Source organism: Bombus pyrosoma, linkage group LG10 (genome assembly GCF_014825855.1).
Source record: "Bombus pyrosoma isolate SC7728 linkage group LG10, ASM1482585v1, whole genome shotgun sequence".
Taxonomy (NCBI): domain Eukaryota; kingdom Metazoa; phylum Arthropoda; class Insecta; order Hymenoptera; family Apidae; genus Bombus; species Bombus pyrosoma.
Window position 1 is genome coordinate 8,781,572 of NC_057779.1, and position 15,405 is coordinate 8,796,976.

The 15,405-nt window shown below is 29.4% G+C and overlaps 4 protein-coding genes across 10 annotated transcripts; 2 read left to right on the plus strand and 2 right to left on the minus strand.

Annotated features, from left to right (window-relative positions):
• Nucleotides 1–258: 258 nt before the first annotated feature.
• On the minus strand, nt 259–8,423 carry LOC122572014 (zinc finger protein 148-like). 6 transcript variants are annotated; one of them, XM_043736500.1, is made up of 6 exons: nt 8,299–8,423; nt 4,640–4,880; nt 3,903–4,123; nt 3,057–3,339; nt 2,640–2,826; nt 259–2,567 (listed from the first exon to the last, which is right to left on the minus strand). In XM_043736500.1, the coding sequence occupies exons 2-6, from the start codon at nt 4,867–4,869 to the stop codon at nt 1,014–1,016; spliced, it is 2,475 nt and encodes an 824-aa protein (XP_043592435.1). In that variant the 5' UTR covers nt 4,870–4,880; nt 8,299–8,423; the 3' UTR covers nt 259–1,013. The 6 variants fall into 6 exon arrangements, with proteins under 6 accessions (XP_043592435.1, XP_043592433.1, XP_043592434.1 ...); XM_043736498.1 differs by lacking the exon at nt 8,299–8,423 and adding an exon at nt 4,982–5,558; XM_043736499.1 differs by lacking the exon at nt 8,299–8,423 and adding an exon at nt 4,964–5,558.
• Nucleotides 5,784–7,476, plus strand: LOC122572023 (pyridoxal kinase). Its single transcript, XM_043736536.1, has 7 exons — nt 5,784–6,020; nt 6,236–6,335; nt 6,425–6,568; nt 6,642–6,762; nt 6,828–6,970; nt 7,055–7,234; nt 7,310–7,476. Exons 1-7 carry the CDS (start codon nt 5,928–5,930, stop codon nt 7,429–7,431), a joined length of 903 nt encoding a protein of 300 aa, XP_043592471.1. The 5' UTR covers nt 5,784–5,927; the 3' UTR covers nt 7,432–7,476.
• On the minus strand, nt 7,357–13,394 carry LOC122572007 (DNA-directed RNA polymerase III subunit RPC2). The gene is made up of 17 exons (XM_043736454.1): nt 13,269–13,394; nt 12,625–12,834; nt 12,393–12,547; nt 12,142–12,318; nt 11,769–12,060; nt 11,535–11,692; nt 11,361–11,466; nt 11,104–11,289; nt 10,883–10,996; nt 10,605–10,805; nt 10,245–10,522; nt 10,034–10,173; nt 9,375–9,967; nt 9,039–9,285; nt 8,802–8,966; nt 8,597–8,727; nt 7,357–8,514 (listed from the first exon to the last, which is right to left on the minus strand). Exons 2-17 carry the CDS (start codon nt 12,688–12,690, stop codon nt 8,131–8,133), a joined length of 3,393 nt encoding a protein of 1,130 aa, XP_043592389.1. The 5' UTR covers nt 12,691–12,834; nt 13,269–13,394; the 3' UTR covers nt 7,357–8,130.
• Nucleotides 13,274–15,380, plus strand: LOC122572019 (isovaleryl-CoA dehydrogenase, mitochondrial). Of its 2 annotated transcripts, none has more exons than XM_043736514.1 (8): nt 13,274–13,484; nt 13,689–13,778; nt 13,852–14,073; nt 14,130–14,457; nt 14,550–14,643; nt 14,721–14,811; nt 14,892–15,060; nt 15,140–15,380. In XM_043736514.1, exons 1-8 carry the CDS (start codon nt 13,344–13,346, stop codon nt 15,271–15,273), a joined length of 1,269 nt encoding a protein of 422 aa, XP_043592449.1. In that variant the 5' UTR covers nt 13,274–13,343; the 3' UTR covers nt 15,274–15,380. The 2 variants fall into 2 exon arrangements, with proteins under 2 accessions (XP_043592449.1, XP_043592450.1); XM_043736515.1 differs by having other exon boundaries at nt 14,130–14,223.
• The last annotated feature ends 25 nt before the right edge of the window (nt 15,381–15,405 follow it).

The following is a 15,405-nucleotide window of genomic DNA, read 5'->3' on the forward strand; positions in this document are numbered from 1 at the left end:
AGCGCGCGCGCTCCTGTGTATGTGTGTGTGTGTGTGTGTGTGCGCGTGTGTGCGCGCGCGCGCGCATACATGTAATCAAACTTATTACTGAAAGAAAATAATAATACATACTTTTATGTAATAATTTATTACACGTTAGTAAAATTTTATTTAATCAAACAATTTTTTTTCCATAAGACATACTTTAAAGTACGTTTTGAGTTTTTGTTACATTTAACAAATACTTTTAATACTACAAAGGCTAAAAAATTTCTGTGGTTTACTTTGTAAGCGATTCAAGAATTCATATATTTAACAACATTAACATTATTTTCATATTTCGTCACACTTTTTTATTATTAACATTCTTAAGTTGATGGATCACCTCTCTTCTAAGCGTTGTACATTAGAAAACAGTTGATAAACAATAAATATTTTATTTTCTTAACTACTAATATGTTTAGTACATCACACACGCACATGGTCACATAATTTATTTTTTCTAAATACTACATAAATTCATAAATATTGTTGATTCCCAATATTATATGAATTTAAGTATCTTACAACAATCATTATGTATAAGAATTGTATGTACATAGTAATTGCACATTAAAATATATTATACCCTTGTCTTAATATACAAATATCAAATTTGGCATTTTCGTTTCTTACAATGACATTTTGATATTTTTTACAGCACACAATGCAATTTTTCATTTTCTATAAACTATTCAAAACTATTCAACAGCGATGTACATTTAAAAACTTTTAAGTAAAAAATCTACAAATAAACTGACATACTTTAAAAATATATAACATTTACATATTGCATCTATATAACAAAATCTTGAAACATAATACAAATATATACACACAGTCCCATACTCTCGATTGTTCTAGACAAAATTTTTAAACATTAACATTTATAAGAAAAATTAGCCTATATATTACGATAAATAATAGATTCTTATTCAATATTTATGTAAAAATATTTCTTTCAACATGACTAGTTACACACTAAAGTATCTGCCTCATTGGTTTTTTGTTAACTGGCACTTCATTAATGGGGATAACAATTTTTCTCTACAACATGTTATACTGTTAGTACTTTTACAGCAATTACGACTGAATACTTTTTGCAATTGCTGCAATGTTTTTAAACAAATCACAACACAACAAGACCCACAACCACCGGGCTCATTGTCGCAAACACATTCGCTTTGTAAACAAGACACTAAATCATCTACTATTTTCGATGAAACGTGCTTTTTATTAATTTCAGGAATTGTATTGTTTGAGCAATTTTGACAATTTTGTAGATGATCACATTTACAATCAATACATTTGCATATATCTGCTTCGGCTGTAATCTCCTGTAGGATATTTCTACTTTTTTTTATTTTTATTCTATTTTCGCTTTCTTTATCTTTATCGTTCTCTTTACAACACGTGACCTCGGTACATTCGGTATTAATGTTTTCCACGTCTACTAGATTTACATTATTTACTTGTAATGGTTGCAAGTCATTCTCTATCTGTAAAGGATACGGTTCCGGTTCAACTAAGTCGACTAATGAGTGAACCGCTGTTGGAAAAGCGTTCAATTCCGACCAGGACTGCCGCCTTAAAGCAGATGGGGTTGCCAATGCCATGACATCTATCCAGGGAGAAGGTATTTCCTCCTCGGACGCTATGGCTAGTTCAATAGCTTCCGACTGCGTAGTTGTAATAACATTACAATTCAATACATGTTCAACTTCATTAAGAGATCCAGTTCGTAAACTATCATTAATAAATGGTAAATTTCCTATCTCACTATCAAAGAGTTGAGTCTCACTAGAGGAACTAATTATATTTGATACATGACTAGTAACAGAATTTGTGTTGTACAAAGTCGCATTATTGTTTTCAGCAACCGCACTTACATTTGTTTTATTATCATAAACTTTCTTAGCAATAGTATTATCATTTACATATTGTTGCACATCACTTGTAAAATTCGTTCCTTCTGAGATGTGAACAATAGTATTTTGTAGACCGTCTTGTATAATTTTTTGCTCCAAATTTATTGAATTGGACTTATTTGCATTATTTGCCTTGCTATCTTGCACTTTCGTTGAAGGATTAGAACTATATTGTTGATTTTGATCCCGTTGTAAATTCGAATTATTTACTTCATTGAATATTTTAAATTTGTCATAGCTCTCGTTATTATTAAAATTATCAATTGTATGCTCGGTAAAATTATCTATGACAATATTTTCCGACGCAAGAACAGTGACATTTGTTGATTTACTTAAATTTTCAGCATCTTTGTTAGTGATGTTATAATCAAGTTCTTTGGTTAGTCTGTTTTGATTCAAGATATCTATCATATCATTTGTAGAAGATGACTGATCATTTAGATTTTCAATAGATAAATAAGTAATACTTTCCTTATTTTGTGTATTGCTAGAAGATAACGGTATAATGGCATAACATGGCACATTTGTATTTCTCGACGTTATTTCATCAACATCGATTTCAGTTTTCAATATCTCATTGTTTCTTTGGTTTCTGTAATCATCTTTATTGACTTCATGTTTCTGTAATAAAGTAACACAATACGATAGAAACATTAGAAACTGCATAGTAACCCTGCAAAATTTTTTATGTACCGTTTCGTCGATATCAGTCGTTCTCTTATGAGTCTTCAAGTGACTCTTTAAACTATGAGGTGTGGTGAAGGATCGTTTGCAACTGCCCACAGTACATACATAAGGTCGTTCTCCCGTATGTGTTCTTCTGTGCGTTTTCAAATGATGTGATGCTGTAAAAGCCTTACCACATCCTTTTTCCCTACATCTAAAAAAATAATGTTTTTATCCATTATACATATTATATGCATATGTAGTCTGCTTTATGTAATTCACATTTGATATAAAGTAGAAGAGATTATACAAATTGAATAGTGCAAAACCAAATCCATAGTTTTAGTGTTTCAGTTGCAATTGTATATTAAAATTTCAGTAATGTGTTTATATTCAGCACATAGCTGAAGATGAAAATCAGTTGAAAAGTACCGTGAAACATACTTGTATGGTCTTTCTTGAGTATGAGTACGTATATGTTTCTTGAGATCACTTAGAGTAGTGAAAAATTTAACACATCCAGTCTCTTCGCAATTAAATGTGTTGCCACTGTGAAGTCTTTGGTGAGCTCTCAGTCTGTAAAGGGTATTGAATGCTTTTTCACAGCCTTTGTGGTTGCATTCAAATGGTTTCACTTTTGTGTGTACCCTAATATGAATCTTAAGGCTGTACGACGTAAGAAATGCCTTGCCACAACTTGGTTCTGCACATTTAAATCGATACTCGCCTGAAAGTTTTGAGAATTCCTTCCACATAAAAAGTTTGCTGGGCTACCTATTGCTTGCAGTATCTGAAAGCCATGCAGGTCGAAGCGTTCCCTTTATACCAGCATTGATGATTTTATAACCAATAAAAAGTATACATGAAAAGTTTGTAAAACATGAGCAGACTTTATACCTTTTTATTCATTAATAACAAATACCACACCAATTGATAACATTTCATAAGCTTACCTTACTTTCCTCAGACTTAGCAGGCAAAAAAGAAGGAAAGACGAATTAATATAATACATTATACTACAAGCATAACATGCAAAGCATATAATAATTTTATTTTATTACACAAATAAGATAAGGATAATTTTAAAGCATTACTATTGATATTTTAAATAATTGAGAAGTGTAAAATAAAATTATCATGACATGCTGCTACATATAAAGCACATTAGATATTAATAATATAAAAGATCTTTCTATTCGTTATTTATACAAACTTAGTAAAAATTAACCTTTTATGAAAAATCTATGATTTATTCGTAAATTAAGATATATGCATATATAAAACTTTTACCTTTATGTGTTTTCATATGGGTACGTAGATTACCAACTGTACTATATGTCCTATTACAACCTTCATATTCACAGGTATATCGACCAATATGCTTCTGATTTGCATCTGGAATTATGCTTTGAATTGTAGTGGTTGTATGTGAAGATTTACTTGTTGAAATATCATCTCGGCCAGAATGGATACGCATATAAATTTCATGAGGATTGATTGAATGTATTGACCTATATTAATATATATTTATATACATATATGTCATGCCTATAATTGTATTTACATTATTGATAAAAATACTTTGAATGATAAAATATTAATTGCCACACGGTAATACAAAGGTATACGAAATTATTAAAATAGTAACGCAAATTATTAAATATAAAGTACACTTAATACCTAAAACTGAAAAAATATATTCTAAACTATGATTGGAAGAAGATGAAATTAATTAAATTTTGTATAATTAAATATATTCAATAAAAACTCTAATAATGTATAAAGGACCTTCGTTCACTGTATAAATATAAAATTTTATATTGAGAAGCAAAAATCTAATTTCAAAATACGTTATATGTCTTATATCCTTATAAGGATGTCATACAAAACACTGTTTGCTGTTACAAATTAAGAGGTTAATAATTTATATCTTAGTCACTGATTTTCTAATATTTGTATCTAGCTCATATAAAGGAAGTTTGTATTATAAACAAAGTAATAAATATTAAAAGTTTATGTGATCTTACTCGGTAACATTATTATTTGATAGTTTTTCGTCTATAGGAGCATCGTCATCGGAATACTTCTCGTAATCAAACACACCACTTTCTTCATACACCTTCCCAAAATTGGTTAAATCTAAACTATCATCCAGACAATCTTGAAGATCATGTGTCACGAGAATGTTATTAAAGTTCTCTTCGATATCATCGGCATTCCCGATTTCTTGAAATTTTTCGCCTTCCCACGCCGCCATACTTTTCTTAGCTGTACAAACAAATCATGAAATAACATTAAAATAGATGCGTTATTAGAAATACTATAATTTTTTTAAGTTACTCGATCGTTACATTAAATTTTTTCTTTACCATCAGCCATATAATATGTATTTACTCTAAAACATTTACTCTTTCAATAATTATTAAAGTGTAATATTTATATGTTATATAAAAATACACTAAGATGTATAAAATACTGTAACTTGCATTGCATTTGATTTTAGATATAATTACTATGGCGATACATATTATAATCTGATTTTGTATCAAATATTTCCTCTCTGATCGAATCGAATCGGTAACGTTGAAATTGACACAAAAACAGTCAGAATGCCATCAGCGCAGAGAGCTCTAAAACTTTCAGAATGTGTAACAGAGAAATACATTGAATGCTACATTGTCTTATATATTTTATATATTTTATGTATGCTAAAATTACGGGATATTACGTGTACTTGCTACATATTATATCTAAAAAAAGATTTGTCACATGAGAACAGCCTCGATAAAGGATTCAATGCACCTAATAATGCACATAATAATGAAATGCTGAAAGATAGCAAAAAATATTATGTACTTTTGAAACAATATATAAATATACATATGTATAATAAAGTATTTAGTGACACTAAATCATATTGATACAAAGATAAAGGTAGAGAAAGAGGTAAAAAAGCGATATAGGAATAGAAGAAGAACACTGCATAGGGACTTCTTGCGTCCTTGTCTAATAACACGTGCACACTCGTATAGTAAATCTATAAGTATAATACACTCGATACATAATACAATAATCAACGAGTGACGTTAGTGTTATGCCTGATTAGACAAGAATAGAATACGCCTTTATGTAGCGTTCTCTTTCTATTCTTACATTACATTTATTTGCACAGTAATGTATGACTCGCGTATTCTTTCGCGTATCTTTATATCTCTCTGGACTAAATGGGTGTGAGGTGCAAACAAATTACACCAAAGTAAAAGTATTGAATAGGTAGTTTCATCACGTTTTGTGAATTGTATTTAGATATCAAGCATGTGTTTTAAAAAAACACCACGAATTCTCTCGATACAAAGTCATGTAGTATCTGGTTACGTTGGTAATAAAAGTGCAGTATTTCCTTTACAGGTAAACAATATATTCTTTATTATAGAAACCATATTTTTATCACCCTCTTGTCACCGGTATTTTATCAGTAAGTTCATTCCTTCGTACTTTAAGAATGATTTTCACGCTTCATTGCATGTTTATTTAATAATTACATGAATAATATTTTTAACGATAAAGTTGCAATCGCTTGGACACAGAATAAAAAATATAAAATCATAATCTGTTCTATTTAGCTGCTGGGCTTTGAAGTGGATGCAATTAATTCTGTTCAGCTTTCCAATCATTCTGGCTACAAGGTCTTCAAAGGCCAAGTACTAAATGACAAAGATTTAGGTAAGATAAAATTTGTTTAAAGAATGTAATCAATAAAAAATAGTTTAAATATTTCTTAAATTTGTAAGTTGCCTATAATTACTTTACAGAGGAGTTAATAAATGGTTTAGTACAGAATAATTTAGATAATTATACTCATTTACTTACTGGATATGTTGGTTCTGCTTTATTTTTAAAAAAAATAGCAGAAGTAATTCGTATATTAAAACATAAAAATCCAAATCTTATATATGGTAAATAATTTACATAAGTAAGTAACATTTGTTAAAAATATTATTTTATTAATCATACACTTCTTAATAAAAGTATGTGATCCTGTTATGGGAGATAATGGAAAAATGTATGTTCCTGAAGCATTGAAAGAAATTTATAGAGAAGAAATAGTACCATTGGCTGATATTGTAGTACCAAATCAATTTGAATTGGAGTAAGTGATAGACATTGATAAATTCAATATAAATTAAATGTATAATATCATTTTAATTATTATAGATTATTAAGTAACATAAAAATCAATACAATGTCAGAATTACAAGATGCTATAACTGTATTACATAAAATTGGCCCCCAAACAGTAGCTGTCTCATCAACAGAAATTAATGATAAACTAACAGCAATAATTAGTATGAATAAAGGTAATGAAGTAATTAAAATTGACACTTAGACTAAATAAAATTTTTGAAAATATCAAATTCATATAAAATTTATCTTAATTTCAGAGAATAAATTAATAAAAATCAATATTCCAAAAATACCAGCTAGTTTCACAGGTTCTGGAGATCTTTTTACTGCTCTATTTTTAGCTCACACATATTTGCAAAATGATATGAAAACTGCCCTTGAAAAAACTGTAAATTCTTTATACAGTGTCCTACTAAAAACTTATGAATATTTTGAAGGTATTTGTTCTTCGTCGTTTTCTTATACAAAGATATAAAAAAAATGATAATAACTCTTTTCACAATTTTTATTAGCATGTCAAGATAAAGAATCCCAACTTGCAAGAAGAATTGAATTAAAATTAATACAAAGCAAGAATTATATTGAAGCTCCAGAAATTCGTTTGTTTGCTGAAGCAATTGTATCAACAAATTAAATGGTCAAAACCCATTTGCTAATATATTATACATATATATAATAAGCTTCCCAGTAGTTAAAATTATAAAATAACTTGTTGATTACATTTGTCATATATACATATATGTGTGTGTATATATATGTAAGTTACATACATAGTACACTACAAATGATATCATTTAATTGATTCAAAAAAATCTATGTTTTAATGTCTTCCAGTAAAAAAGAATTACTTGATATGTTTTTATAAATAACTTAACGAATAAAAGATACTTTTATCAATATTTCAGCGAAATTAAATTACACACACAGATACTGTGAATATATAGAATGGCCCAGTTAAATGGGATCACCTGAATATCTTAAGCTATTTCAAGGATCACATTTCCACAACAGTGAAAGTGACATTTTTTCATGATCATCCTTTTACGGAATTTCGAAGTCATCAGAACTTTTAGATAGAATTATTTATTATTCATTATATTATTATAATTATATTAGATGTCCTTATAGAGCGTGAAGAAACAAATTCAACGTCCTGAATATTTACAATATTGAGATAATATTTAGATAATATTGAGATATTGTGGCTAAATTGTGGCAAATATGTAATATTTAATTAATAAGAACATAATGTAACATGATGTAATATTTAGGCGATCGCATTTAACTGGGTTACCCTGTATTTACATATGAACATCAGTAACCTCGATTCAAACTACTCACAATAATTTTTTAATGTTAAACGAGGTACGATGTTCATAGATTGAAGTTCTTGGAAAAGTAACTTGCAGGCATAGGGCATAGAAATCGTAGAAACACATGAACTAGAACGACAACTGTGACACCAACCACTATATGCCATTAAACCACATTTGTTACATACGTCAACATCAAATGCATCACTGGATATCATGAGTCTCTCTATTAACATCATACTAGCGCCATATCCGATTAAACAATCTCGTTCCATTTCACCTAATCTTAAACCACCTTCTTTGGCCCGACCTTCCGTTGGTTGACGCGTTAACACAGCTCTTGGTCCTCGTGCTCGAGCATGCATTTTATCTTGTACCATATGTTTCAATTTTTGATAATATACCTATGTTTTATGTTATATCCTTATAATAATGTACATGATCAATATTAAATTGAAATTAAAAATTAAGGTATTATCGACTTACTGGTCCAGAATAAATATACGCTTGTAATGGTTCTCCTGTAATACCAGAATAGAAGATATCTTTGCCCAAGTAATTATAACCATGCTTTACCAATTCGTTACAAACATCTTTGACTTTTGAACCTCCAAATGCTAAATAAAAATGAGAATTGTTATAAATTAGTATTTTAAAAAATTATCAAAACAATAATTTTTTATTGTTGTACCTGTGCCATAATGATATTCTCCTTTTATAACACCAGCTTTACCAGCAAGCAATTCTATCAATTTCCCAACTGTCATACGTGAAGGAAAACCATGTGGATTCATTATCATATCAGGACATATACCATAATCATTAAATGGCATATCCTCCTGTTCCACAATTAATCCTGTGTATAAAGGTCGATAGTAATATTAATGTACTTGCAGAATTAAATGATAAAGTATGTGTAAATACATACCAGTTACACCCTTCTGTCCATGTCGACTACTGAATTTGTCACCTATCTCAGGTCGTCGAGTTTGTCGCAATAGTAATTTAATTAAAAATGCATCTTCTGCATTACTGGAAATCATAACCTTCTCAACATAAGCAGGAACAGGTCCTTTAAAAACGACTGGGACATCTTTGTATTCTGTTTGCGTTTGAACATTACCAGCATTCACTGGACCTATATTTGCGGCCGGCGATGATTTATTTACCATTACCTACAAAAAGAAAAAATATATGAACTTTGCTAATTATGTAAATATATACAATTCAGCTTGCTTGTTACTACCAATGTTTAAAATTATACCTTTCTATTTTCCACCATTTCTCCTGGTGCAGCAATTCCATCACTATCGATTATGTCATGTTTCCAAACAGGTTTCTTTGTATTGGAATCAATCAATGGACCCATTATTCGATCGTATGTCTGATTTGCGTATCTTTTTAATGTACATTTTGCATTTCGATATACTAAACATCTACCAAATCCTCTATCAATTGAAGCCTTGTTTAAAATAAGAGCATCTTCAATATCGTAGCCACTATAAGACATAACAGCTACTGTTGCATTTTGACCAGCAGGTAGTTTATCAAAGTTTATTAGTTCTATTGTTCGGGATTTAACCATAGGTGTTTGAGGATAAACTAAATTATACATCAATGTATCGATGCGATTACGTTGATTATAACCAATAGTTCCCATTGCTTGTTTTCCCATAGCACATTGATAAGTATTTCTTGGACTCTGATTGTGATGTGGATATGGTACTAGACCAGCACAAACACCAAGTAATGTAAATGGCTCAATTTCTAAATGTGTTGTCTTCTCATTAATGTGTGATTCATTGAATGCAATAGAACTATCATTTTCTTCGTTCACATCCAAATATTCAATTAAACCTAATAATAATGTCATAATATTATTAAAAACACGACAGAATTTTGTTTCTCATATTTTTTACTAACCTTCTTGTAAAAAATCTTCGAAACTTCGTATTCCTTGTTCAAGTAGTTTTATATGTTTTTCTTGTATTAGTGGATTGCCATTCTGTACAATAATGTATGGTCTACATAATCGTCCTCCATCAGAACTAATTTGAATACATCTATGAACATTATAACAATTATACAAAATTGTAATGTCATATATTATATAAATTTTAGATATTAATATTACCTATGCTGGTGCTGTGTATGTATAGAAACGAAACCATTAATTAGACCTTTCCTTCGTAATAATCTAAAAACATTTACTAGTCTCTGATAATTCTTTACTATACCCAGGATATTGCCATTTAAAAATACCATGTAAACTTTTTTATTATTGATTTCTTCTCCACCAAGTATATTAACGTTTTCAACTCCCAAGTTAAAAGCCAATCTAACAATTGGTTCTTCATCAATTTCTGTTGTGATATGTGTCATAAGAGCTAGGTTTTTAACTAAACCACAACCCTATAAAAAATATTGTATAAATAATTTTATATATCACAATTAATAATCTTGATTGAAGTATATGTATGGAAGTAACACTTACTTCCCCTTCAGGAGTATCACTAGGACACAGCATTCCCCATTGAGATGGTTGCAAAGATCGGGGACCAGATACTTTCCTGGTTTTTTCAAATTGAGAATTAACACGTGTCATCATACCAAGTGCAGAAATATAAGAAAGTCTAGACAACACTTGCGTAACTCCATGTCGTTCCATTTTAAATCGTTTAATCGTCCAATTACCCTGTTTAATACATTTTTTGTGTGTAATCTGATATTAACATACTTTTATCTATATATTGAATTTAGTTATTTACTCACAGATGATATGGCAAAAGCCAATCCATTGGTAATCTGGTCTTGTCTCATATGTTTTACAATATCAAATTGCGCAGCCTTAATTTTTGGTATATTTTTATCAGCTATTTGTTTTAACTGCAAACATTAATCATCATAATAAATATAATACAATACAATACAATACAATATTAAATATCATAATCTGAATTATGATCCTTATTTAATATTATCATATATCATACCTCCCAATTAAATCTTTTAAATAAATCTTCAAACATCAAAGACAACAAAGAACCAGCCAGTTCTAATCGTTTATTTCCATAATAATCTCTATCATCTACAAGTTTTCCGTCAGATTGTGCTTTCATAACTTTACGAATCATTAAAGCAATGTAGGTTGCCTTCATTTTAAAATTGAAATCTATAACCTGTAACACCAAATATCATAGTAATACCGTTTTAGATATTATATTATGATTATAATTACTAAATTACTAACAGGAACATGCGACAAAATATTGGTTGCCAATATATCCTTCATTTCATCCGTAACACTAGATTTTATGACTGAATACCGTTTTTGCTTTCTTTTATTGCTAAGAAACCTGAAACAATGCTTGTAATCAATGTTCATGATATATATTAATACTTCTTATACTTTTTAATGAAATACCTTAATGCTTGATTTTGAGCAAATACATTTAAAACGTGACATTCTTCTAAAGTGGGTGCAAACTTTTTCATAAATTCCTCTTCTGTACCAATAAGTTGCATAATTTCTTGATCACTCACAATCCCCATTGCTTTAAATATTATTGTCACAGGTATATCCTATATATAAAAATATATTTATATTTCATTAAACATTATTCACACAAGTTTTACTACATAACTGCAATGTACGTACATCTTGAAAAATGTTATGTCTCATGTAATATCTTCCACCTCTTCCTACTATGTTGGTCTTGGTTTTTCTTTCATGAGTGGAACTATTACAAGATGCTACAATACATCCCTTACTGTCTTCCTCTAAAATAATCCTATTTCTAAGCATTTGTTCTTGTATCAAAATTACTTTTTCTTGACCATTCACTATAAAATAACCACCAGGATCATGTGGACATTCATTCATCTTTGACAATTCAAAATGTGATTTACCAGTTAATACACAATTTGAACTTCTTAACATAATAGGCATTCTAGGAAAGTAACAGTTAATTCAGTTCATATCGTTTAATTATTAATAGTTTATATAGATAAAGATATTCATTAGTTTATACCTGCCAATCAATAAATTATTTTTGATTATTGGTTGGTGACCTCTTATATATTCAATATCAACTGTAATTGGAGCCGAATAATTTAAATCCCTTAAACGACATTCATGTGGAGTAGTAGCACGTGTTACATTAAAACCTTCCTCAACATCTGGTAGACCTACATGAACGTTCAAATATCTACAAAAGAAAATAATGTAGTAAATGATGCAATATAATAGTGCATAATTAATATGCAAGGTAATAATGCTTACTTTACATAAAATAAAGGATCCGCGTCACTAAGTACTTTCTCATTTGCTTTTATAATTTTTTTTATCTCCACATTTATGAAGTAGTTAAAAGAATCAATATGTTGCTTAACTAAACCTTTTCCCTTGAGGAAGGCAGGCACAAGTTTCCACTTATCCTATAAAAAAGTAATTTTATAATTAATTGTTTATAATAAATCTTGTTAAATAAACCACAGCCTAACCTCCTTCATACCTGAATATGTTTTACTACTTTATTATATTTTGTTTCCGACTTAATATTAATTTTCATTTCTCCCATCTTTCTGTTTATGAAAAGTATAAATTGTAGCGTAAGAATTAAAACAACTTGATGAAGAAATAATTTCGCTGCTACGCTTTCTTAACCTATACTTCATCGAATCATCTTCATCTGATCGTTGCGATATTGTAACGTGATAGAAGTCTATGAAAATTATTAATTTTATGTAGTAAAATAAAATAGGAAAAAAGAAAATGGATTTGTGAACTGTAATATTTTGATATGATGTTGACGTTAGATATAAACTACGTTTAAAGGGCACTCAAATTTAATGTAATATAATATGCGCCATTTGTAAGTGCTGTGTGCGAGCCATGTTAGATTCTGAGTATGTACATATTACTTTACATGCAAAATTTATGTTGGTCTTTAGACACATCGTCAAAATATTTATATTAATATTTCATAAAATATTAAAACGGAAATATGATAACAATTTTATTTATGTAAATACATACAAATATGTATAATTTTGGGAAGAAAATATCTGATATGTATTTCAATATATTAACTAGTACATATTTAGTAGTATTACTGATTAAGTGTAAAATAGCAGATAAGAAAATTATCATACATACGTATATATACCGCTAAAGCTGCCTTTCAGTTTTATATATACACAATTCTAAAATCCATAGTAGATTTTTAAAAACATGGAGTTTTATACCAATAAATTTATGAGACCCCTCTTATGGAAATTCTTAAAGTTAAATAATAAATTTAATGTGAGATATTCTTCAAAATATTATACAGTAGATGACAATATCTTTGGACTAAACAAAGAACAGAAAGAGGTTAGTAAAATTAGAATAGAATTCGAATTGAGTGATTATACGTACATACTAACATTGTTAAAATGATGTTTGGAACAAATCATTTTTTAATAATCTACGTTAATCTTATAACCGAAGTCTGATCTGTTCCATTTACATCATTTATTGAATTCAATTAACACAGATACGAGTATTAATAAAGTAAAGCATGCTTGCTTTTTGTAGCTTCGACAATTAATATTTAATTTTGCACAAAAAGAGCTTGCTCCAAAAGCGGCTGAGATCGATAAAAAAAATAATTTCGACGACCTCCGTGTAAGTAAGAGAACATTAAAGGAAGCATGAAACATTGTTTCAGCTATATTAATCGTTTAGAAATTATTTCCAGGAATTTTGGAAGAAACTTGGCAAATTAGGTTTATTAGGAATAACAGCAAAATCCGAATACGGTGGTACGGATGGTACGTATTTAGATAATATTATCGTTATAGAGGAATTGAGCAGGGCATCAGGTGCTATAGGTCTTAGTTATGGCGCTCATTCAAACTTGTGCATTAATCAAATTCACAGAAATGGGACGGAAGAGCAGAAGTACAAATATTTACCAAAGGTAATGTCCGAATTTATATCTAACATGTAATCTTGTTACGTATATACCCTTTATAGTTATGTAGTGGAGAGCATATCGGGGCACTTGCGATGTCAGAATCGACATCTGGATCTGACGTAATTTCTATGAAATTGCAAGCCGAAAAAAAGGGTGACTACTACATTTTAAACGGTCATAAATTTTGGATCACAAATGGTCCCGATGCTGATACTTTAGTCGTTTATGCGAAAACGGATTCAAATGCGGCTAAACCGCAACACGGTATTACGGCATTTATCATAGAACGAGGTTTTGAAGGTTTTAGTACTGCTCAAAAATTAGATAAATTAGGTATGCGAGGTTCCAACACTGGTGAACTTGTATTCGAAGATTGTAAAGTTCCTGGTAATTTATATATAACAAAATAATATAATAATTATATATAATGATAACTTATATGATTTTGACATATTCTGTTCATAAATGAATAATTACAGTTACAAATATACTCGGGGAAGTGAACAAAGGCGTTTACGTACTATTTAGCGGTCTAGATTTGGAACGACTAACGTTATCAGCGGGGCCTTTAGGGTAAGATCTTTTATTTTAGATTAAGATAATGTATTAAGTTTTATAAAGTTATTATATTTTGATATGTTACGTGTTAGACTCATCCAGGCTTGTTGCGATGTGGCATTTGATTACGCACATACGAGGACACAATTTGGAAAACGAATAGCAGAATTTCAAATGATCCAAGTATAAAATTAGTTTTTCCTCTTGTTCACAAGTTCTATACTCGAAATTTCTAAAAGTTCAAATTGACGTTAATATTTCAGGAAAAAATAGCAAATATGTATACAAGTTTAAGTGTTTGCAGAAATTATTTGTATTCTGTAGCTAGATCTTGCGATGCAGGATATATAAACCGAAAAGATTGTGCCGCGGTGATACTGTACATAGCCGAGTGTGCTACTAATGCTGCATTGAATGCAATTCAGATACTTGGTAAATTATTCGTAATGTTAATTTCCGATAAAAATTTATTAATTTAAAATGTTTCTTGAAATGCATAGAATTCTTTTAGGTGGAAATGGCTACATAAATGATTATCCAACTGGAAGATTTTTAAGAGACGCCAAATTATATGAAATTGGCGCTGGTACCAGTGAAATTCGTCGAATGGTAATTAGTAGAGCGATTAGCGAAGAATATTCATAGACAAAAATATGACACTCCTTTGAATCTCTCGAAAGAATTGTACTAAATAATTTGTATAAAATAATGTATATTCTGTATTAAATTTGTATATCACTTTGTAACATTAACATCTATCTGCGTATTATCAATCTA

Excerpts from the sequence above, each read along its gene's own strand:
- LOC122572014 (XM_043736498.1), bottom strand. Across the intron at positions 3,340-3,902 it reads CCATATGAAAACACATAAAG|GCGAGTATCGATTTAAATGT; the intron begins GTAAAAGTTTTA and ends CAAAACTTTCAG. Across the intron at positions 2,827-3,056 it reads ACTCAAGAAAGACCATACAA|ATGTAGGGAAAAAGGATGTG; the intron begins GTATGTTTCACG and ends TTATTTTTTTAG.
- LOC122572023 (XM_043736536.1), top strand. The coding sequence starts at position 5,928 with ATGTGTTTTAAAAAAACACCACGAATTCTCTCGATACAAAGTCATGTA. Across the intron at positions 6,763-6,827 it reads CCAAATCAATTTGAATTGGA|ATTATTAAGTAACATAAAAA; the intron begins GTAAGTGATAGA and ends TAATTATTATAG. Across the intron at positions 7,235-7,309 it reads AACTTATGAATATTTTGAAG|CATGTCAAGATAAAGAATCC; the intron begins GTATTTGTTCTT and ends AATTTTTATTAG.
- LOC122572007 (XM_043736454.1), bottom strand. The coding sequence starts at position 12,690 with ATGGGAGAAATGAAAATTAATATTAAGTCGGAAACAAAATATAATAAA. Across the intron at positions 11,467-11,534 it reads GCTCAAAATCAAGCATTAAG|GTTTCTTAGCAATAAAAGAA; the intron begins GTATTTCATTAA and ends GCATTGTTTCAG. Across the intron at positions 10,523-10,604 it reads GTGATACTCCTGAAGGGGAA|GGTTGTGGTTTAGTTAAAAA; the intron begins GTAAGTGTTACT and ends TATTTTTTATAG.
- LOC122572019 (XM_043736514.1), top strand. The coding sequence starts at position 13,344 with ATGGAGTTTTATACCAATAAATTTATGAGACCCCTCTTATGGAAATTC. Across the intron at positions 14,074-14,129 it reads AGTACAAATATTTACCAAAG|TTATGTAGTGGAGAGCATAT; the intron begins GTAATGTCCGAA and ends TACCCTTTATAG. Across the intron at positions 14,458-14,549 it reads CGAAGATTGTAAAGTTCCTG|TTACAAATATACTCGGGGAA; the intron begins GTAATTTATATA and ends GAATAATTACAG.